The 24,741-nt window shown below is 40.7% G+C and overlaps 1 protein-coding gene across 4 annotated transcripts in view; it reads left to right on the top strand.

The window, feature by feature from the left end:
• Nucleotides 1-24,741, top strand: part of MAGI3 (membrane associated guanylate kinase, WW and PDZ domain containing 3) — a 312,781-nt gene that overhangs the window by 196,257 nt on the left and 91,783 nt on the right. For all 4 annotated transcript variants that reach the window (XM_056139117.1, XM_056139116.1, XM_056139119.1 and 1 more), the window contains exon 3: nt 9,340-9,459. In XM_056139117.1, the coding sequence (XP_055995092.1) occupies nt 9,340-9,459 (120 nt within the window). The remainder of the gene's footprint in view (nt 1-9,339; nt 9,460-24,741) is intronic.

Raw genomic sequence — 24,741 nt, 5'->3', positions numbered from 1 at the left:
GAATCTTTAATCTCATAAGACAGTTGCACTTCAAGTGCACAGCAAGATGCTTCTACATGCTTAGCATGTTTCCAGAATCTTAAACACTTCAAAACAGTTACCCATATACCAAAGAAAATGTTATGCATGGTCTAATTCCATTCCTATGAACTTAGGAAACAGGTAAAATAAAGCTATGGTGCTTGAAAATGCACTATTTAGATGGTGAAACATTTATTTTCAAGGAAAGAAAATCATAACATCTGTCAAGAGGGTGCTTATCTTTGAGGGAGGAATGGGCAGTGGATTTATAGTCAGAGGTTCGCAGACAGGGCTTTTCACAGTATTTTCTTCTTCACCTGGATGGATAGTTTTGTTATGACTTGCTAAACTTCGTTTGTTTTGTGTAGTTTTCTACATAGTTCAGAATACTGTTGCAAAGGACGATTGCTAAGCTTTGGCCAGTGCTGCTAGGTCAGATAATATAGATTGAGATTTCACCATGGGATAAAACAAGAGGACTGCTTGACCAGCAGCGCTGACAGCCTCAGGAGAACAGTGGGGAATGATCTGGTTAGAAAGGATTCAAGAGAATGAGAGGCAGCTTGAAGATTGCCAGTAGTTTATTCTGTAAAAATGAGCCATAGTGGTGATAGGACAGGTAAATGTGGACGTTACATGTTCTAGAGAGATAGTTTAGAGGGTACAGTGCTTCCCTTGCATGCTGTCCACCTGGGTTCGATCCCTGGCATCCCATATGGCCCCCTGAGCACAACCAGCCATAATTCCTGTGTGCAGAGCCAGGAGTATCCCTGGAGCAGCCAGGTGTGGTCCCAAAACAAACAAGCAAAAATAAGTAATGTTACCATTATATAAAGAGAGAAAGTATTAAAGACTTTAAAGATAAATAAAAAGAAGAGAAATTTTCTCTTTAAGAAGAGAACTCCCAGAACAACCACCAACTGGGAGCTTTTGGCACTATTGCAGCAACATGGGAAGATGCCTTCATTAAAAAACATTGACGAGAAATACGATCTACTGGTTCAGCACCTCCATGACTGTGCAAGGAATGCTGAGTGGGAAAGCCACAAACAGAAGCCTGTCTTCAAAAACTCTCAAGCTCATTCACCAATGTGGTTCAGCACGTGCCTCAGGCAATCACAAGCTAACATCCGAGCTTGCACAGCAGTGCAGAGAAGTGATAAAGGAAGGCCCAAAGAGAGAAGAGCAGCAGTGCTGGCGGATCAGGCAGAAGCTGGGAAAAGTATTCGCAACACCTGCCTGTCCTTCGCCAACTACAAGACCAAGATGACTGCCCTCCAACATCCTGATGGATCTATCACATCTTCCAAAAGGGCAGTGGAGAAGATTATCCACGACTTCTACTCGGATCTCTTTGATAGCCACGTCCACCTGCCTACATACCAAATTGCACAGGATGGATATGTTGTTCCCAATGTTCTCCCTTCCTAAATCCTAACATGCCATTTCATTGGTAAAGAAGCATACAGCACCCGGTCCAGACAAGGTCAGACCTGAGCACCTAAACAATCTGCCATCAGTACTTGTTAATACACTGGCTCTGCTCTTTACACGCTACCTGTCTGAATGCAAAGTTCTGTCCCAGTGAAAAACCAGCAGGACCGTTCTACTGTACAAGAAGGGAGACATCCATGACATTGGCAACTATCACTCGATCTGCCTGTTTTCTGTCATCTACAGGTTGTTCACTCGAGTCATCCTGAACAGAATAGGCAGAACACTAGACAAAGTACAACCATGCAAGAAAGCCGGTTTCCGAAAAGGATTCAGCATAATTGACCATATCCACACGGTGACAAAGCTCATTGAGGTTTCTCGGGAGTTTAAGATGCTGCTCTGTCTAACGTTCATTAATTTAAAGAAGGGCTTTTGGTTCTGTTGAGACAGAAGCGGTCATCAAAGCCCTATCCAAACAGGGCGTTCAAACTAAGTACATCAGGATCCTCTTTGAGCTGTATTATAGATTCACCACCAGAATCTCACCATTCTACAAGGAAGTGATCATCGAAGTAAAGAGAGGGGTTCGGCAGGTCGATACCGTTTCACCGAAACTCTTCAGTACCACACTCAAGAACGACATTCAACAACTGGAATGGGAAGGAATGGGAGTGAAGATAGACGGTCGGCAACGACACCACTTCCACTTTGCTGATGACATCATTCTAATAACACCAAACATTAGCCAAACAACACAAATGCTGGCCAACTTCAACCGTGAGTGTGGAAAGGTCGGACTGCAGCTGAATCTCACCAAGACAGTATTCATGAAAAATGAACTAGTTCCTGATATTTCGTTTGTTCTCAACGGAATGAACATCTCCGAATGCAGTAGCTGTGTATACCTAGGTTGAGAACTCAACATGAGGAACAACTTGATGCCAGAACTGTGCAGGAGGAAGAGAGTGGTGTGGAACACCTTCAAGAACATTGAAGAAGTTGTTAAGAGGACCAAGAACCTTCAGTTCTGTATACATCTTTTCGATTCCACCATTCTTCCTGCACTCATATATGCCTCAGAGACCTGGACCCTACGAAAACAGGATGAGAATGCTATTCGGGTATCCCAAAGAGAAATCAAAAGAACTATGCTTGGAGTATCACGCTTCACTCAAGTGAGAGAAGGAATTCAGAGTTCTGACCTCTGTTGATGATCAAATATCAGGGATGCTGTCTCATTTGCCAAGACGTCGAAAATCAGATGGGCCAGACATGTAATGCAATTTAGAGATGACCACTAGGCTAGAGCTGTTACCAGCTGGATTCCATGGGACATCAAAAGGACGTGTGGCTGCCCACCTATGAGATTGTCAGACTTCTTCATCAAAACCCTGAACAAACAGTTTGAGGCTCTTCATGTTCCTGGAGCAGGTGGCATTAGGCTACAGTAGCACGCAACAGGGATGAATGGAGACGTTACTGGTACCTGCTTGAGAAAATTGATGATCAGCGGGATGACAAGCGACTTGAAACAAAGATAAATACTCTAGAATGCTGAAGACTCTAGAGTAGCGGGAGATGTTGGGGCTATATAAACTGGGGGAGGGGGAGAAAATAAAAATTTATAAGACTCGAATTTATTTAGATTTTTAAATAAAAGAGAATTGAATATTTGTCTATGTATTTAGAGAGAATGAGCTATTTTTTAAGTCTTGGAAAAATATATATGCTGAAATCATAATGACATTTTATATCTAGCCATTTCTAATACATTTGTAGAGGGAGTTAATATAGTTACAAGGATATTAGAAATATGTCTGTTGGGGTCATACATAACATTTCATATCTGTTAATGGAAAGAATCATGAACACCATCTTGCTGAAAACCATTTTCCAAAAGGGAACAGAACCCAAAGGATTTTGTGTATGCTCAAAATTGAACCGTTAATAAAAATCCAAACTAAAGCCTGCAGTATTGCTCTGCCCCTTGGGTTGATGTTGTTTTTCATAATAGTAGCTGTAATGTGTTTTTTTCTTAAACTGTGTTTTATATGGTTACTATATTTTAAGGATGAGTTTATTTGTATAATATTTCAATTGATCTTTGCTACTTAATAGATCACCACAGACTTTAATGATTTAAATACTCTTAGGTAGGACCAGAAAGATACAGGGGTAAAGGCACTTGACTTGCATGTGGCCATGCAGGGTTAAGTCTTTAGCACCTCATATGTCTCTCAAGCACCACCAGGGATCACACCTGAGCAGAGCCAGGGACAGACCTGAGAAAAAATGATCATGTATTATTTGTCTTAATATCCTGAATTGACTGTGCTTAACTGGAATTACTACTGGTGGCTCAGCTGGGGCTGGAGGGATGAAGTTGGCCTTACATCTCTGGGCCTTTGGCATTTTTTTTTCTTTTTGTCTTTACTCAAGGCTGCCCTATTGTGCAGTAATTTCACCTGGATTTCCATGCATGCTGGGGGAAGTGTTAGGAAGGCAGAAGTCTGGATTCCTAGACTTGCTTAAGATTCATGCCTCAATGGACCCAGTCCCAGCAGCTGAAAACCTCCAGAACTCAACCCCGCCATGCTCACAGCTGCTCTCCACATGCTTGGGTCGAGCCTCACCCATGAGTGAAGCTGTTCCTGGACCGCGAGGCCACATTTGCAGCCTCATGATACTTCATACCACACACCCTACCCATACTCCAACAGTACCACACCACATTTGATGGGGTTCAAATTAGAAGGCAACCAATCTTAGAGGAAAATATTTTTGTTTTACAGATATACATAGATAGATGATAGATAGATAGATAGATAGATAGGCACACAAGACTCAACCTTTAACAACATATTAGTGGTCTCTTATAGAAGGGCTCAATGGCCCCTGAGTAAAATACAACAACCTTCACACTCTTCCTCTGAGGAAACTTTTTTGTAGCATTTTCAGCAGTTTTTCATAACAACAATACAATATTATTTCGATTCTGCTTTGGGTTGGAGTTTGGTATGGAAACATCTGAAATATGGTGGTGGAAAGGCATAGTGGTTGTGAGATAGGTGTTTGAATATTAAATGTAATCAAATATTGTGAACTACTTTATAAAATAAAAACAATTACAAACAAACAACAATAACAAAAGAATACACACTCCACTTCAACTTATTCAAATCTTATTTTAATCCAGCCCAGATTCAGGAATTCTGGCCACAGGCATCCCTATCTCTTTTTTTTTTTTAGAATCAATATTTTCTTTTCTTTTTTTTTTCTTTTTTTATTAGTGAAAAACCATGAGGTACAGTTATAGGCTTACAAATTTTGTGCTTGGGTTTCAGTTATACAATGATCAAGTGCCCATCCCTCCACCAGTGCCCATCATCCATCCCCACGGGTCCCAGCATCCCCCCCCCAACCCTCATCCCCCCCCCCCGTCCCATCCTGCCTCTGTGGCAGGGTATTCCCCCTTGTTCTCTCTCTCTTCTTTTGGGTACTGTGTTTTGCAAGAGAGGCATTGAGTGGCAATCATGTTTGGTCTATAGACTACTTTCAGCGTGATTCTCCCACCCTGGGAGGGTCCTCACAACACCCTTTATTTGGTGCTCTCTTCTCTATCTGAGCTTCCTTTTCACCTAGAGCCTGTGGCTGGCCTTCCATTCATGGAGCAAAATTCCTGGTACTAATCTCAGCCATTCCTGGGTGTTACTCTCCCTTTTTGTTACTTTATGTTCCCCAGATGAATGCAATCTTTCTGTGTCTATCCCGCTCTTTCTGACTCATTTCGCTTAACATGATACTTTCCATGTAGTACCACTTGTATGTAAATTTCATAACTTCATCTTTTCTAGCAGCTACATAGTACTCCATTGTGTAAATGTACCAAAGTTTCTTTAACCAGTCATCTGTTCTTGGGCACTCAGGTTTTTTCCAGATTCTGGCTATTGTAAAGAGTGCTGCAATGAACAAACAATTGCAGATGTCACTTCGACTATACCTTTTTGCCTCTCTGGGATATATTCCCAGGAGTGCTATAGCTGGGTCAAATGGCAGATCAAATTCTAATTTTTTGAGAGTCGTCCATACTGTTTTCCAAAAGGGTTGGACCAGCCGGCATTCCCACCAGCAGTGAAGGAGGGTCCCTTTCTCGCCGCATCCGCGCCAGCACCGATTGCTTTTGTTCTTGTGGATGTGGGACAGTCTCTGTGGTGTGAAATGATATCTCATTGTGGTTTTGATCTGCATCTCTCTGATGATTACTGATGTGGAGCATTTTCTCATGAGGCATCCCTATCTCTTGAGAACACAAGATGCAAAATATCATGGCCTTGTTTTCCATCTGTCATGGACGATTATACATTTGACCATTGTATTTGTTTTCTAATGTTTAGTTTCTATTTAATACATAGTTGAAAACTTGATTAGAAGACTTAGCAATGCATGCGTAGTCAATATTGAGAAACAGATTGTTGATTTTTCTATCCTCTGTGATTGAAAGCATAAATTGCTATTTATTTTAAGAGCAAGTTTGTGTAAAAAAATAAGGAAACATTCATTACATTTTTTTGTTACTTAGAATGTTGACTTAATCATTTTTCCCCATTATTTTTTTAGCTTGTTGCATTTCAGTTTGTATTACCTTGTTTGTGAATTTTTCCCTGAATTCTAGAATAGAATTAAATGTAATGCATTTAAAAGGAAAAACAGTTCATGTTTTTTGTTGATGAATTCTGGTGATGGTTTTAATAATAATTGTACATTTCCAAGTATTATGTTATTCATATTTTTGTAAAGTTTGACTTGGGCTGGAGTGATAGCACAGAGGGTAGGGCGTTTGCCTTCCAAGCGGCCAACATGGCTGACCCGAGTTTGATTCCTCCACCCCTCTCGGAGAGCCCAGCAAGCTAACGAGTATCTCGCCTGCACGGCAAAGCCTGGCAAGCTACCCGTGAGGTATTCGATATGCCAAACACAAGTAACAAGTGTCACAATGGAGACGTTACTGGGCCTGCTCGAGCAAATCGATGAACAATGGGAGGACAGGGACAGTGATAGTAAAGTTTGACTTATCTAATGACGATATTGAACTGTACTATTACTCTCTTTTTTTCTTTTTTGGCGTTTTGGCTTTTTCAGTCACAACTGGTGATGCTCAGGGGTTAATTCCTGGCTCTTCACTGAGGAATCACTCCTGGTGGTGCTCGGGGGAACATATGGGATGCCAGGGATTGAACCCAGGTAGACTGTGTATAAGGCAAATGCCTTACCTGCTGTGCTATTGTTCTGGTCCCCTGTGCTATTAAATAAGTCAGCATGGCCCCTGCATATTGCCATACCTGTATGAAAAACAGGAAGATTTTCTTTTTCTTCTTTTTTCTTTTTTGGTTTTTAGGCAACCAGTGGTGCTCAGGGGTTACTCCTGGCTCTACTCTCAGGGATTACTCCTGGAAGTGTTCAGGGGACCATATGGGGTGCAGGGTATCATACATATTCAGATGTGTGTGAAGGAAGTGCCAACTTTCCTTGGCCTCAAAATAGAAGGATTTTTACAGATACTTTCTAAGCCAAAACCCAAAGGTGAATAGGAGTTAGATAAGTAGTGGTGGGAAAGGAAAGCAGAACTCTTCCATGGAAAGGTATTGCTTAAACAAAGGGCAGGTGCCAAAGAGCATTTTAAAAGTTGAAAAAAATCAAATGTGGTTAAAGCTAGAATGGGACGGAAGGGCAGCAAAGAAGAACAGGGATACTTAGAATCTGGATTTTTTTGTGTGTGTGCAAGGGATCATGAGAAGTCATTGATAAGTTCAGAAAGTACTTTCTGCTCAAATGATTATTTTGAAAATTGATTGGCTACAGTTTTGGTAAAGGAGAGGGACATTTTGACGCAGGAAACCAGAAATTCAAGCCATAGGTAATGATATAAATTAGGTAAGTGTGAGAAGAAAGAAAAGTATTAAAATCCTAAAGATTTTTTAGGAGTTAGAATCAGCTAAATTTGGTGGCTCAGGGGTGGTTTGAGAGGCCGGAAAAAGAATAGCTGTGGACAAGGAACATGAGTAGAGGAACAGACTGGAAAGGGACCCTTGCACAGAGATTGTCACACTAACTCTCTTCCCAGGCTAAACATTGATTGTTTTGTATGATATATTTGAGAAGACATTTTAAATATCGGCTCATTAAAGTATTTGATTGCTGGGATTGAAGAGAGAGTATAGTAGTTAAGTCACTTGCCTTGCCTGAAGCCAACCTGGTTCAATCCTCAGTGCCATATATGTCCCCCAACAACTGAGCACCACAACGGGTGTGGCCCCAAACCCCAGCCTTCTCCCTTCCCCAATTGTGCCACTTCTTGTTCAGTAAAACTTAGTCAAATATAGCAGTGTTGCTGAGACCTGGATCTTAAGGAAGTATTGTACTTTAGCATGAATATCTTAGTATAAATTTATGTGGCTATTGTTGTTAAGTAGTTAAATAACTACTTGAAGTAGTTTATTTAATGCTTAACTTTAATAAATAACTTGAAAAGAATAATCATTAAGATGTATCATGGAAATACTTATCATAAGCTTTTTTTTTGGTCTAAAAGAATTTCACATTTAGTATTTGTCAAGATTTTAAAGTGGTATTCATTAAAAGAACTCAGAAATTTTCCCTTTATTATTCTTTACTGCTCTGGTATGTGGGAATTTAATTTGTATTTATGATAGATAAGGAAAATATATTTAAAATAATCGCATTAAAAATGAAGTTTATGACTGGTGGATTTTTATTTCCACTAAATGTTAAGTAATAAAAATTGAAGCTTATAAGCGAAATGAGTCAGAAAGAGAGGGATAGACATAGAAAGATTACATTCATCTGGGGGATATAAAATAACAAAATATGAGATTAATACCCAAGAATAGCTGAGATCAACACCAGGAGGATTACTCCATAGCTTAGAGGCCAACCGGGTATTCTAGAGGAAAGCGCAGTTCAGATAGAGAAGGGAGCACCAAATAAAGGGTGTTTGGAGGATATTCCCAGGAGAAGAGTTGCAGGCTGAAAGTAGACTATGGACTGAACATGTTTGCCACTCAATGCCTCTTTTACTGACCACGACACCCAAAAGGAGAGAGAGAACAGGGGGGAATGCCCTGCCACAGTGGCAGGGTGGGATGGGGGGATGGGGGGGAGGGATATTATCCATGGTGGCGGAAAATGGGCGCTGGTGGAGGGATGGGTATTTGATCATTGTATAAACGAAACCCAAGCACAAAAATTTGTAAATCTACAACTGTACCTCATGGTGTTTCACTAATAAAAAAAAATTGAAGCTTAAAAGAGTTCTGTGTTGTCTTAGAAAGGTAACTTTGCTTGGATGGCAAAATTAGTTTTATTCTTTGTTGTTTTGAATTTATCTATAGTTTTTATTAAAGGATATTTAATCATCTTGCATTATTTGTTGTGCTACCTTCACCTTTACCTATAGGGCTGGAGCGATAGCACAGTGATAGGGTGTTTGCCTTGCACGCAGCCAACATGGCCGACCCGAGTTCGATTCCTCCGCCCCTCTCGGAGAGCCCGGCAAGCTACCGAGAGTATCTCGCCCACAAGGCAGAGCCTGGCAAGCTCCCCGTGATGTATTCGATATGCCAAACACAGTAACAACAAAGTCTCCAATGGAGACGTTACTGGGCCCGCTCGAGCAAATCGATGATCAACGGGAGGGCCTTTACTTTTACTACCTATTACTGTAACCTATCTAAGATGTTCTGAAGCCTGTTCTAAAGATACAGAAGATTTGATAGTCTGTTACTCTTGTGTCTTCTCCATAAATTGAATTTTATCAGTACTATTTTTAAAATAATTTTAAAATTTTCTTTCTTTTTCTCTTAGGTACTACCAGGGCTCCCAGGGATGGCGAAGTACCAGGAGTCGACTATAACTTTATTTCTGTTGAACAGTTCAAAGCACTGGAGGAGAGTGGAGCATTATTAGAAAGTGGAACATATGATGGTATGTCCCCCAATATTGACATCTGCAGAAACCCTGAAATACCAGTAAAATACCATTTTTAAAATGTTCTTTCTGTTGGTCATTGAGGAAAAACATTGTTTTTTCATTGGGATGTTTGTAGTTTACTAATTAAAGTGGTATTAGATGATTAGTGAAATCATTCAGACCATCGTATCTGTTGGGAACAGTATAAAAATTATTCATACAGGTTCATTTACATATTTTACAGTAATTCAGTCATTATATGAACTCAGCGAGTGTTTTCTGTTTGTGGTTGTGTAACTGAATACTTTGAACTGTGAAAAACTTAACCTTTTATTCCCTTTGAGAAAGAGAATATAGATTAAATGGCGAGAGTGGGGAGAATAATAAAAATAGAATTGAATTCCTTTTCCTTCTCCCTTGATTCCAGAGAACAGAGATTTAATTTTTATTTTTTCAAAAGTTTGAATTTTCATGTTTTAAATAATAATACTTTTGGGAGTCATACCAGTGATGCTTAGAGGCTGTTCTGGCACTTTGCTCAAGAGTGACCCCTGATGAGGCTTGGGAGACTATGTGTGGTGCTGGAGATTTGAATCCAGGGCACAGTTGACGTAGCTTCAAGCAAGTCAAGTGTCTTACCTCTTAAATTTCTGTCTTACCTCACTTTCAGTTTTTAAGTGATGTATATTAAATTCTTATTGAAACAGTCTTCACTGGCAAGTTTGTCTACTCTGATAACACCCTGTACTTTTCCATTATTGCTTTATCATATTATAATTGTTTTCTTTTTATTTTGGTATTTGAGCTACCCCAATGCTTGCTAGGGATTATTTATTTCTCTACTCAGGAATAAACCCAGGGCCACAGACCATACTTGAGATTGAACTGGTTTCAGTGGCATACAAGAGACCTACTCCTTGTACAGTTTCTCCAACCCCTTTAATTGTTTTTTTTTTCTCACAAAGTCTTTGAAGACACATGACATGTCTTTGTTACAGAGTATTATTCTCAGAGCCTGGAGATGATGTTCTGTAAACATGTGACCTTGAATTTAATATCTCCAAAAGTGCATATGTGTTTCATCCAAGAGAATTCTCAGGCTGGAGCAATATAGTACAGGGAGTAGAGTGCTTGCTCTGCACAGGGCCAGCTTCAGTCCCCGGCATCCTATGTGGTCCCCAGAGCACTGCCAGGAGTAATTTCTGAGTGCAGAGCCAGGAGTAAGCCCTTAGCGTCTCTGGTGTGGCCCCCAGACAAAAAAGACAAACCGAAAAACAAGGGAGGAATTCTCATAGTTTCTTTTACTGAACCATGAGCTTAGAGATGCGGACAGCACCCACTTCCTCTGTTTGTCACCAGCTACAGTGTTCAGAGCCTTCTGACTTTCATCTCCCTTTTGGAGACCCACTGGGCCCTCTCCTGTTTGGAATGTTGAAGTAGATATTATTTTTTTATTTTCTTCCTTTGTTCCAATCCACACCACTCATTACTCTTTTGCTTGTCTTTCTGAAGAGTAGCTCTGAGTATGCCTCTCCTATCCAGATGTTTCAGTGATTTACAGGCTAGTTTGACTCCAACTCATTCCTTTATTCCTTCATTTATCCTTTCATTCACTCAGCAACTCATCCATTGTTTTCTCTGTCATCATTATCAGGCCTATGGATACTGTTGTTTGTAATACTGAAGTAATACTGTCTAATACATTCTTAGAGTGGTAAGAAAGACAGCAAACAACCATAAACTGTTATTTTTCTAACAATAAAAAAATTAAAGAAAATAGTAGAAATGTCTTAGATGAGAGTGCTAGTGAAGACATCTCAGAGGAAATGGCAAATCCATTTAATATACTTATTAGAAGTATTTTGTGGTTCCAGGGTTCAACCGTGAACCCACACATGGGAGGCATGTATTCTGCCATTGAGCCACATCCCTGGCCCTATTTATTTGTTTTACTGCCAATAGCCTACCCTCACTCCTCTTTCTTACAGGTAGCTATTCTGATGTGTTTCATATTTATGTTTTTGTTTCCATGTGTTTTTGAAAAGTATCTTAAATTTGGTGTATGTGTGTGTTGTTTACTTCTGCATTGAATTCAGTCATTTTGTTCTTAGCTGTTTTCCTTTTTTACTGTTCTTTAGAATCTCATTTTGTTGCATTTCAGTTACATATAATTCACTGCTAAAACAGCTGTACCGACCTCTATATTGGGAATTCAGTGCACTTCCCATAATCATTCTCCTAGTGTTGTAGTTCCCTACTTCCCCCAACTTCTCATCTCCACAGATAAAACTGTAACAACTTTATTCTGGCACATGTTGTCTTATAGACCTGTGAGGGTACAGAATACAAAGAAGAGATGAATTGTTGGATTATATATCTTTCTATCTTTCTGTCTATCCTCTGACATAGAGCTTTGGAAGCTCTGCAGTCTGTATTCCCACCAGCAGGTCCGAGGGTTTGGGACCTGCAGCAGCTATAGCAATGCTCCATATCCTCACCATCACCACAAGAGGTCTTCTAGCTTTATAATCCTGCCAGTTTGTTGACTGAAGATATTGTGTCTCATTTTAATTTCTCCACTACTTAGAGAGTTGGGGCTGGAGCGATAGCACAGCGGGTAGGGCGTTCGCCTTACAAGCGGCCAACATGGCCGACACGAGTTCGATTCCTCCGCCCCTCTCAGAGAGCCCGGCAAGCTACCGAGAGTATTCGATATGCCAGACACAGTAACAACAAAGTCTCCAATGGAGACGTTACTGGGCCCGCTCGAGCAAATCAACGATCAACGGGAGGGCCTTTACCTTTTACCTTTACTTAGAGAGTTTGAGCATCTTATTTTATTTGGCGGGATTGGGACATACACAGCTGTGCCTAAGGCTTACTCCTGGCTCTGTGTTCAGGGATCACTCCTGACAGTGCTCAGGAGCCTATATGAAGTACAGGGATTGAATCCTCTCGACCATTGGCAAGGCAAGTGCCCTGAACACTTCTTCAGTCGCATTTTTTTTGGTTTGTTTTTTGAACTTCTTTCAATTGTTCTTTAATTATTCATTGACTTATTTTAAGGTGTTCGAGATCAAACTCAGGAGGTCACACATGTAGAACAAGTGCTCTACCACCATATCCCTCACCTGCCTAATTTGTTAAAGTGAGATCCCAGATACATTTTTGTATATTTTAAATTTTTAATTCTTGGTTTTTGTCTGTTACTTTTTTCCTTATTGTTTTGCTTTTCAAGTTGGTTTTGGCCCCACTTAGCAGTGATCAGGGCTTGCTCCTGATTTCATATTCAGGGATCAGTCCTGAGTATGAAAGGCTCAGGGTACATTATGGGATGCCAGAAACAAAGGCAGAGCCGAGACCAGTGGAACAGGGTGGAATATCCATACACACACCCTCAAATATATGATCATCTAATCTTTGATAAGGGAGCAAGAAATGTGAAGTGGAGCAAGGAAAGCCTCTTTAACAAATGGTGCTGGCAAAACTGGACAGCTGCATGTAAAAAAATTGGCTCAGACCTCTACCTAATACCATGTACAGAAGTCAAATCAAAATGGATTAAAGACATCAACATCAGACCAGAATCAATAAGGTATGTTGAAGACAAGGTCAGCAAAACTCTCCACGACATTGAAGCTAAAGGTATCTTCAAGGATGACACTCCACTGACCAAGCAAGTGGAAACAAAGATAAACAAATGGGACTATCTTAAACTAAGAAGCTTCTCCATCTCAAAAGAAACAAGGACTAAGATACAAAGACAGTCTACAGAATGGGAAAGGATATTCACCCAATACTCATCTGATAAGGGGTTGATATCAAGGATATACAAGGCACTGGTTGAACTTTACAAGAAGAAAAAATCCAACCTCATCAGAAAATGGGGTGATGAAATGAAAAACTTTTTTTTCAATTTATTTTTTATTAGTGAAACACCATGAGGTACAGTTGTAGACTTACAAATTTTTGTGCTTGGGTTTCAGTTATACAATGATCGGGTACCCATCCCTCCACCAGTGCCCATTCCCTACCTCCAATGCTCCCTGCATCCCTCCCATCCCTCAGCCCCTATCCCACCCCACCCCACCCTGTGGCAGGGCATTCCCTTTAGTTGTCTTTCTCCTTTTGGTTGCTGTGGTTTGCAAAAGAGGCATTGAGTGGCAATTATGATGAACAGAAACTTTCTTAAAGAAGATATCTGAGTGGTTAACAGTCACATGAAAAAAATGCTCTTCATAACTTACCATCAGGGAGATGCAGATCAAAACAACAATGAGATATCATCTCACACCACAGAGACTGGCCCACATCCAAAAGAACAAAAGCAACCAGTGTTGGCAGAGATGTGGAAAGGGACTCTCCTTCACCGCTGGTGGGATTGCCGACTGATTCAACCCTTTTGGACAACAGTATGGGCGATTCTCAAAAACTTAGAAATTGAGCTCCCATTTGGCCCAATAGTACCACTTCTGGGAATATATCCCAGAGAGGCAAAAAAAAGTTTAGTAGAAATGACATCTATACTTGTATCTTCATTGCTGCACTGTTTACAATAGCCAAAATCTGGAAAAAGCCCAAGTGCCCAAAAACAGATGACTGGTTAAAGAAACTTTGGTACATCTACACAGTGGAATACTATGCAGCTGTTAGAAAAGATGAAGTCATGAAATTTTCATATAAGTGGATCAACATGAAAAGTATCATGTTAAGTGAAATGAGTTAGAAAAAGAGGGATAGACATAAAAAGATTGCACTCATCTGTGGGAAAACAAGGTAACAGAATAGGAGACTAGCACCCAAGAATAGTAGAGATAAAGTTTGCCCCATGGCTTGGAAGCCAGCCTCACATGCAGGGGGGAAAAGACTGCTCAGATAGAGAAGGGAACACCAAGTAAAGGGTGTTTGGGAGATGCGTACCGAAAGTAGACTATAGACTCAACACAATGGCCACTCAGTATCTCTATTGCAAACCACAACACCCAAAAGGAGAGACAGAACAAAAGGGAATGCCCTGCCACAGAGGCGGGGCGGGGGGCAGGGGGGGGCGGGGGATGGGGTGGAAGTGGTGGGAGGGATACTGGAGTCATTAGTGGTAGAGAATGGGCACTGGTGGAGGGATGGGTACTCGATCATTGCATGACTGAAACGCAAACATGAAAGCTTGTAAGTATGTAACTGTACCTCATGGTGATTCACTATTAAAAGAAAAAAACAAGGGATTTCAGGGATTGAACCCGGGGTGGGCATGCAGGTAGCACTCTATTCTCGGTGGTATCTCTCCAACCCTCAAATTTGTTTTTAAAATAAATCCTCTCTACCCTCATATCATAAAAATACTTTGCATTCCTTCTGTTTTTTTAGAATATGTTATGTAGTAGAGACACTACAAGTTATTAGCTATTGCATGCTTATTTTTAAAAAGGAAATGCAGCTCTTAGAAAAGATGAAGTCATGAAATTTACATACAAGTGGTACAATATGGAAAGTATCATGCTAAGCGAAATGAGTCAGAAAGAGAGGGATAGACATAGAAAGATTGCATTCATCTGGGGGATATAAAGTAACAAAGTAAGAGATTAATACCCAAGAATAGCTGAGATCAGCACCAGGAGGATTACTCCATAACTTAGAGGCCAGCCGGGTATCCTAGAGGAAAGGGCAGTTCAGATAGAGAAGGGAGCACCAAATTAAGGATGTTTGGAGGATCCTCCCAGGAGGGGAGATGCATGTCGAAAGTAGACTATGGACTGAACATGTTTGCCACTCAATGCCTCTTTTGCAGACCACAACACCCAAAAGGAGAGAGAGAACACAGGGGATTGCCCTGCCACAGAGACAGGGGGGATGGGGGGATGGGGGTGGGAGGGATATTATCCATGGTGGTGGAAAATGGGCACTGGTGGAGGGATGGGTATCTGATCATTGTATAATTGAAACCAAAGCACAAAAAATTGTAAATCTACAACTTTAAAAAAACACAAAATACAATAAAGGGAAAAAAAATAAGTAAAAAAAAAAAAAAGAATTATATACCAAGGGCCTGATCAAATAAGGTTCTTGGTTTGCACATTGCTGACCTGGGTTCAATCCCAGCATCCCACATGTTCTCCAGGGTCTGCCAGGGGTGATTCTTGACTGCTGAGACAAGAGTAACCCCAGAGCACTACTGGGTGTGGCCCCAAAACAAAACACCATACACCTTTTTATACATCCATTGAATTAACAACAAATTTGATGTCTGATAATTGTGGAAACTGGAGATTCCACGTAGCTATCAAAAGAGCGTGTTGTAGTAGCTAGTAATTCAAAGATGTACATTACTCTGACTTTGTAGTGCCCCCTCTAGATGCCTCTTCTAGACAAAGCTTTATTTATGTGCATATGCAAACACGTACCAAAATATTTATTACAGTTCTATTGAAACAGAAATTGGAAACAGTTCTCTTTTTTTGTAGAGGAATGAATAAAACATGTTTTAAATATGTTCATTAAAGGGCTGTATGGCATTTGCCTTGCACTCAGCCAACCCAGGTTCAATCCCCATCCCCTATTCAGTCCCCCAAGCACCACCAGGAGTGATTCCTGAGTTTAGAACCAGGAGTAAACCCCTGAGCATTGCCGGGTATGCCCCTCACAAAAAAAAAAAATCCCAAATTAGAAAATACAATAAATGTGCTTATTAAAATGACTTTTACATAGCACTGTAGCTCTGTCCTCCCATTGTTCATTGATTTGCTCTAGCAGGCACCTAATGTCTCCATTGTAGACTTGTTACTGTTTTTGGCATATCACATACGCCACAGGGAGCTTGCCAGGCTCTGCCGTGCAGGCGGGACACTCTCGGTAGCTTGCCAGGCTCTCCGAGAGGGACAGAGGAATTGAACCTGGGTCAGCCACATGCAAGGCAAACGTCCTACCTGCTGTGCTATCGCTCCAGCCCAAATTCAAAGTGAATTTGAATCTACCTGTATCAACAGAAATAAGTTTAGAAATAAAATTTTAAACAAAGTCTTAATTTATAAAAATCTAAATTTTCAATAGGATATGTATTCACATAGTTCAGAAAAAATGATAAATGTTATAAAGCCACTTAATGAAGATTTTATGCATGTGTTACATGTGCATATCTGTATGTCCTAAATGTACACTGTTTGTAGGGAGATATAATAAACCAGCTTCAGCACAGCACAAGAAGAGAGTGGGCTTACCTTAGGTATACTGATAGTGTAGTATCAGACCACCACAATAAAGTGAATATTGCAATATAGTCACTTGAATGTTTTTTTTAAGTTTCCCGGTCACATAGAAGTTATATTCAGATTGTGCTATAATGTACTAAATTTGCAATAACAGTTCTCACTTTAAAAGTTTGCACAGGGCTGGAGAGATAGAATAGCGGCTAATGTGCTTCCTTCCATCAGTCAACCCTGCTTCATTCCAGACACCATATTTCGCCCCTCAAGCACTGCCAGGAGTGTCCCCGGGCAGGAGACCTTAAGTACCATTGGAAGTACCCCACTCCGCCTTCCACAAATACATACATTTTAAAATGTGCATAATTTTGAAATGCTCAGTCATCACCTGGACTAAGAATCATCATCATCAGATTATTCCTGCTGGCAGAGAATCCTGTAAAGAATTCAATATTTTTATTTTGGGATGCACTGAAATAAGATATGCCTGTATGTATATTCTTTAAGAGGCAAAGGAGTGAGCTGAGAGTAATCAGGCAAGAGCTATTATCTAGATGATGTGTAACCAGGTGCACAGATAAGATGTGTGAAAGCTGTTTTCTGTAGTTATATACATGCTTAAAATATTTAGTAGTTGTATTGTAAAAATGTAATAAGCCTTGAAATTTACATACAAGTGGTACTACATGGAAAGTATCATGTTAAGCGAAATGAGTCAGAAAGAGAGGGAGAGACATAGAAAGATTGCATTCATCTGGGGAACATAAAGTAACAAAATAGGAGACTAATACCCAAGAATGGCCGAGATCAGTACCAGGAATTTTGCTCCATGGCTTGGAGGCCAGCCACACATGCTAGGGGAAAAGGGAGCTCAGATAGAGAAGGGAGCACCAAATAAAGGGTGTTGAGAGGATCCTCCCAGGATGGGTGAAGCATGCTTAAAGTAGACTATAGACCAAACATGATTGCCACTCAGTGCCTCTTTTGCAAACCACAACACCTAAAAGGAGAGAGAGAACAAAAGGGAATGCCCTGCCACAGAGGCAGGGTGGGGGGTGGGAGGGATAGTGGGATCCATGGTGGTGGGAAATGGGCACTGGTGGAGGGATGGGTATTTGATCATTGTATAATTGAAACCCAAGCACAAAAATTTGTAAGTCTACAACTGTACCTCATGGTGTCTCACTAATAATAATTTTTTAAAAAATGTAATATGCCTTCAGAAAATGAAGGGAATACTTTCTAGGTTTGTAGGGGAACTGGAGCGCTCCCCTTTCCCACGCCCTGTGTGCACCCCCTTTTCCCATGGCTCCGGACCCCCTCCTCCAGAACACCTGCCCGAGTTCTACCTGACTTCCCATCCACCTCTCCGGGCCTGCCTTCCCAGGTTCGTAGGGGAGCCAGAGCACTCCCCTTTCCCGTGCCCCACATGTGCCCCCTTTTCTTGTGGCTCCGGATCCCCTCTGCCAGGCAGCCAGAAGAGACTTTGGGGAACACCTGCCCAAGTTCTGCCTGACTCCCCATCCACCTCTCCAAGGCCCTGCCCCTCCGGGTTCCTGGGTCCGAGCTTCCCTGGGACCATCTGGGGGCGTGGCCCCCAAAATGGGCATGACTTTCTTTAAGCTGCTCACGCAGACACAGTTACATTTCCCACTCCCAGCACTCTCGACTCTCATCCCAGTCTTTATCACCTAATTCTGTGGAAAAAATCCTGGCCACCTCAACTGCAATACAACAGTAATCCACTGGCCTCCCCCAATTCTAACAAAAGACCAGTGCGCAAAGAAGCTGTACAAGCCTATTATTAAAGAGCACCTCCTCCAAAGCTTCACCAGATGCCCATCAAAAGCCAAAGAATAATGCCTGAGAGGAAGGTCAGACTCTAGAAAGGGAGAAGGGTGACCACCATCAACCGACCTTATCCAGAATCTTTTCCCACGATAAGAGGGAACAGTGCTAGTGAATTCCAGGGTCCTACCTCTAAACAACCAAAATAACATGAAGAAACAGCGCAAATCACTACAAGGAGAGGGCGAAGAAAAGAGTCCCGAATCCTCAACTGGAGTTATCCACAAAAATGCTCTCTCCGATAAAGAATTCCGAGATGAAATACAGAGGATGTTCAAGGAACTACACAAAGAGTCAATAGAGGAGATATTCAGAAAACTAAAGGAAGAAATGAAAGAAACAGTAGAACGGATAGTCGAGAAAATACAGGATGAAATGAGAGCAGAAATAAAGCTACAAAAAGAAGTGTCACAAATAAAGGATTCGATAGATGAAATTAAAAACTCAGTAGGTGCCATCAGAAGTAGGATGAATACAGCTGAAGACAGAATCAGCTTGAAGATGAGCAACGGAAATCACATAGGGAACAACAAACAATGGGAAAAGACCTCAAAATAGCCCTAAGGAGAATCAGAGACCTAGGGGATGACACCAAGAGGAACAACATTAGAATCATCAGAGTGCCAGAAGGACAGGGAGGCAACCCCAATGAAAAAGCCACAGTTAAATCATTGCTGAAAAGTTTCCAGAGTTAAAGAATGCAGACATCCAGATCCAAGGAGCCAGAAGGGTGCCAGCTAAAAGAAACCCGAATAAAAACACTCCAAGGCATATCATAGTCAGAATGATGGATGCTGTGGACAGAGACAGAATACTGCAAGCAGCAAGGTCAAAGAAGGAAATCACATACAAAAGAGCACCCCTTAGGTTTACAGCAGACCTATCAGAGGAAACCCTCCAAACCCGAAGGCAATGGTGGGATACAGTGAAAAAACTCAATGAACTGAACGCCTCACCAAGAATCCTTTATCCAGCTAAACTCTCAATCAAACTCGATGGAACTATACACCATTTTGTAGATAAACAAAAGTTCAGGATCTTCATAGACTCAAAACCAAATCTAAAATAAGAATTAAAGGGGCTCCTGTAAGATAAGAAGGAAAACACTTACAAACACAACCAACCACTACAGAAAAATGGTGCAAAACCCCATGACAATAATCTCTCCCAATGTCAGTGGTATAAATGCACCAATCAAGAGACACAGAGTGGCAAAATGGATCCAGAAACTGAAACCAACATTCTGCTGTCTACAAGAAACTCATCTGAACAATAAGAACAAACACAGACTCAGAGTTAGAGGATGGAAAACAATTCTGCAAGCAAACAGCTCCCTCAAAAAAGCTGGGGTGGCCATACTAGTATCCGACAACATAAATTTCAGGTTGAAAAATATTATAAGGGACAGTGAAGGCCATTTTCTATTTATCAAGGGATTCGTACAACAGGAAGAAATCACACTCTTAAATGTATACGCGCCTAATGAGGGAACAGCTAAATACTTAAAACAACTGCTTACATATTTTAAGGAGGACATTGCTAGCAACACAATAGTGGCTGGAGACTTCAACATTGCCTTATCACCTCTGGATAGATCAACAAGGATAAAACTCAACAAGGAAACAGCTTTGAAGGAAGAAATAGAAGAGAGAGGGCTAATAGACCTATACAGGGCATTACACCCCAAAAAGAAAGAATACACATTCTTCTCCAGTGCACACGGAACATTTTCCAAAATAGACCATGTGCTAGGCCACAAAACATACCTCAATAGAATCAGAAATATAGATGTAGTATCAACAATCTTTTCAGACCAAAATCTTTTCAGAAAACAATGCGCTCAAGATAGAAGCGAATCTAGGGAACTAAAAGAAACAATGGAAAGCAATGCCAATAGAAGACAAGAGGATTTGAAGGCAGAAATGAGGAAAATGCAAATGGAAATGTCAGACCTGAAAAATCTCGTAGGCGAATTGAAAAACTCAGTGGAAGGCCTCAGCAGCAGAGTAACAGCTGCTGAGAACAGAATCAGTGAGCTCAAAGATGAAGTTCAGAGACTCTCCAGAAAAGAGCAAAAATCGGAAAAGAGACTCACGATTCGGGAACAGATGGCAAGAGAAGATCGTGATGAAGCCAAGAGGGATAACATAAGAATTATTGGAGTCCCAGAGGGACAGGAAGAAAACCTTGATGAAGAAGAAACTGTCAAAGACATCATTGCTACAATGTTTCCAGAGCTGAAGAAAACTTGTGACCACATTCAGGAGGCCCGAAGGGTACCAGCTAGAAGAAATCCAAATAAAAATACCCCACGACACATCCTGATCAAAATGACCAAAACCTTAGACAGAGACAAAATTCTGAAAGCAGCAAGATTGAAGAAAGAAATCTCTTACAAAGGAGCATCCTTAAAATTCACAGCTGATTTTTCTGATGAAACCCTCATGGCCTGAAAACAGTGGTGGGACATAGTGAAAAAACTCAATGAAATAAATGCCTTTCCAAAAATACTTTACCCAGAGAGACTCTCATTCATAATAGAAGGAACAACACACAGTTTCACAGACAAACAGCTCAGGAACTTCATAGACTCAAAACCATGGTTACAAGAACAACTAAATGGGCTACTTTAAGGCAAGACAGGCCCCTCAAATACACCAAATTTCAACAGAACAATGGGACAAAATCCCATAACAATAATCTCTCTCTGTCAACGGGCTAAACGCACCAATTAAAAGACATAGAGTGGCAGGATGGATGAGAAAATTGAACCCAACATTCTGCTGCGTACAAGAAACACATCTCAATAGTCAAAACAAACACAGACACAGAGTCAAAGGTTGGAAAACAATCCTACAGGCAAACAGCTCCCATAAAAAAGCTGGGGTAGCCATCCTAATGTCAGACCACATCAATTTCAGAGTGAAGAAGGTCATAAGAGACAGTGAAGGCCATTTCTTATTGATCAAAGGATCTGTACAACAGGAAGAACTTACAATAATAAATGTATATGCACCTAATGAGAGACCAGCAAAGTACTTAAAACAACTATTCATAGATTTGGAAAAAGACATCAATAGCAACACAATACTAGTGGGAGATTTCAACACCGCTTTGTCACCTCTTGATAGATCAACCAGACTCAAGCTTAGCAAGGACATGCTTCATCTGAGGGAAACAATGGAAGAAAGGGACTTAGTAGATATATACAGGACACTTCATCCTCAAAAAGCTGAATACACATTCTTCTCAAGCATACATGGAACATTCTCCAAGATAGACCACATGCTGAGCCACAAAACGTGCCTCCATAAAATTAAGAAGATAGAGATTGTATCAACAATCTTCTCAGACCATAAAGCGCTGAAATTAGAAGTAAATCACACACAAAAACAGAAAACTAAATCAAACACCTGGAAATTAAACAGTGCACTATTGAACAACGAGTGGCTTAGAAAGGAAATCAAAGAGGAAATCAAGAAATTCCTAGAAAAGAATGAAAATGAGAACACGAGTTACCAAAACTTATGGGACACAGCAAAAGCTGTGTTAAGAGGAAAGTTTATAGCTCTACAAGCATTCCTCAGGAAGGAGGAGCGAGCACACATAAGTAACCTAACCTCACAGCTTAAGAGCTTGGAGAAGGACCACAAAAGGAGCACAACCCGAACAGGAGAAAGGAAATAATAAAACTCAGAGCAGAGATTAATGAGATGGAAACCCAAAAAACAATCCGAAAGATCAATGAAACCAAGAGTTGGTTCTTCGAGAAAATTAACAAGATCGATAAGCCTCTAGCAAAACTCACAAAGAAAGGGAGAGAGAAAACCCAAATAAACTGAATCAGAAATGAAAAGGGGGTCATTACAACAGAAACTACAGAAATTCAAAGGATCCTCAGGGAGTACTTTGAGAAGCTTTATGCCACGGAACATCAAAACCTCGAGGAAATGGATAAATTCCTAGACTCCTACAGACTTCCAAGGCTGGACCAAGAAGACCTGGAATATCTGAACAGACCTATCACCATCAAGGAAATTGAAATGGTAATAAAAAGTCTCCCCAAGCACAAAGGTCCTGACCCGGATGGATTCACTAGTGAATTCTTCCAAATCTTTAAAGAAGACTTACTCCCAATCCTCTTTAAGCTTTTCCACGAAATTGAAATATCAAAAACACTTTCGAACAGTTTCTACGAAGAAAATATCACACTGATACCAAAAGCAGACAGAGATACTACAAAGAAAGAGAATTACAGGCCGATATCCCTGATGAACACAGATGCAAAGATCCTCAACAAACTACTAGCAAATAGAATCCAACTACTCATCAAAATGATCATACACCATGACCAAGTAGGATTCATCCCAGGGATGCAAGGATGGTTTAACGTTCGGAAATGAATCAACATAATCCATCATATCAACAAAAGAAAAGATAAAAAGCATATGATCATATCAATAGATGCAGAGAAAGCATTTGACAAGATCCAGGGCCCGTTTATGATGAAAACCTAGCCAAAATGGGTATAGAGGGGACTTTCCTCAACATAGTTAAAGCCATCTACCACAAGCCTACAGCAAGCATCATCCTCAATGGGGAAAAACTGAGAGCCTTCCCTCTAAGATCAGAGATGAGACAAGGATGCCCACTCTCTCCACTGCTGTTCAATATAGTCCTGGAAGTACTTGCAATGGTGATTAGTCAAGAAAAAGATATTAAGGGCATTCAGGTAGGAAAGGAAGAAATCAAGCTCTCACTATTCGCAGATGATATGATACTATACTTAGAGAACCCAATAACCTCCACCAAAAAACTCCTAGAAACAATAGACTCGTATAGTAAAGTTGCAGGCTATAAAATCAATACGCAAAAGTCCATGGCTTTCTTATATGCAAACAGTGAGAGAGAAGAAAGCTACATGAAAAAAACAATCCCGTTCACAATTGTGCCCCAGAAAATCAAGTACCTAGGAATCAGCTTACTAAGGAAGTAAAGGACCTGTACAAAGAAAACTACAAAACGCTACTTCAGGAAATAAAAGAGGACACAAGGAAATGGAAAGATATCCCCTGCTCATGGGTCGGGAGACTTAACATTGTCAAAATGGCAATACTACCGAAAGCATTGTATAAATTCAATGCAATCCCTATAAGGATACTCATAACATTCTTCAAAGAAATGGAGCAAACACTCCTGAAATTTATATGGAACAATAAGCACCCACGAATAGCTAAAGCAATTCTTGGGAAAAAGAAAATGGGAGGAATCAATCTCCCGAACTACAAACTGTACTACAAAGCAGTAATAATTAAAACAGCATGTTACTGGAACAAAGGCAGAACTGCAGACCAATGGAACAGGGTTGAATACACTGACATCTCCCCTCAATCATATGATTATATAATCTTTGATAAAGGTGCAAGTAATGTGAAGTGGAGTAAGGAAAGCCTCTTTAACAAATTGTGCTGGCAAAACTGGACAGCTACATGCAAAAAAATGGGCTCAGAACTCTGCCTAACACCATGTACAAAAGTAAGATCAAAATGGATTAAAGACCTAAACATCAGACCAGAAACCATAAGGTACATTGAAGACAAAGTTGGCAAAACCCTCCATGACATTGAAGCTAATGGTATCTTCAAAGATGCCATGCCACTGGCCGAGCAAGTGAAAACAGAGATAGATAAATGGGACTATCTTAAACTAAGAAGCTTCTGCACCTCCAAAGAAACAGTGACCAAAATACAAAGACAGTCTACAGAATGGGAAAGGATATTCGCCGAATACACATCTGACAAGGGGTTGATATCCAGGATATACAAAATACTGGTTGAACTCCACAAGAAGAAAACATCCAACCCCATCCAAAAATGGGGCAATGAAATGAACAGAAACTTTCTCAAAGAAGAAATCCGAATGGCAAAAAAGCACATGAGAAAATGCTCTACATCATTAATCATCAGGGAGATGTAGATCGAAACCACAATGAGATACCATCTCACACCTCAGAGACTGGGCCACATTCAAAAGAACAAAAGCAACCGATGCTGGCACGGATGTGGCGAGAAAGGGACACTCCTTCACTGTTGGTGGGAATGTCGACTGGTTCAGCCCTTCTGGAAAACAGTATGGACGATTCTCAGAAAATTAGAAATTGAGCTCCCATTTGACCCAGCAATACCACTCCTGGGAATATATCCCAGAGAGGCAAAAATGTATAGCCGAAGTGACATCTGTACTTGTTTGTTCA

The sequence above is a fragment of the Sorex fumeus genome, unplaced genomic scaffold (assembly GCF_029834395.1).
Source record: "Sorex fumeus unplaced genomic scaffold, SorFum_2.1 ptg000131l, whole genome shotgun sequence".
In the NCBI taxonomy this organism is placed as follows: Eukaryota; Metazoa; Chordata; class Mammalia; order Eulipotyphla; family Soricidae; genus Sorex; species Sorex fumeus.
Note: the sequence above shows the minus strand (reverse complement) of the source record. Positions and strands in the feature narration are given on the sequence as shown.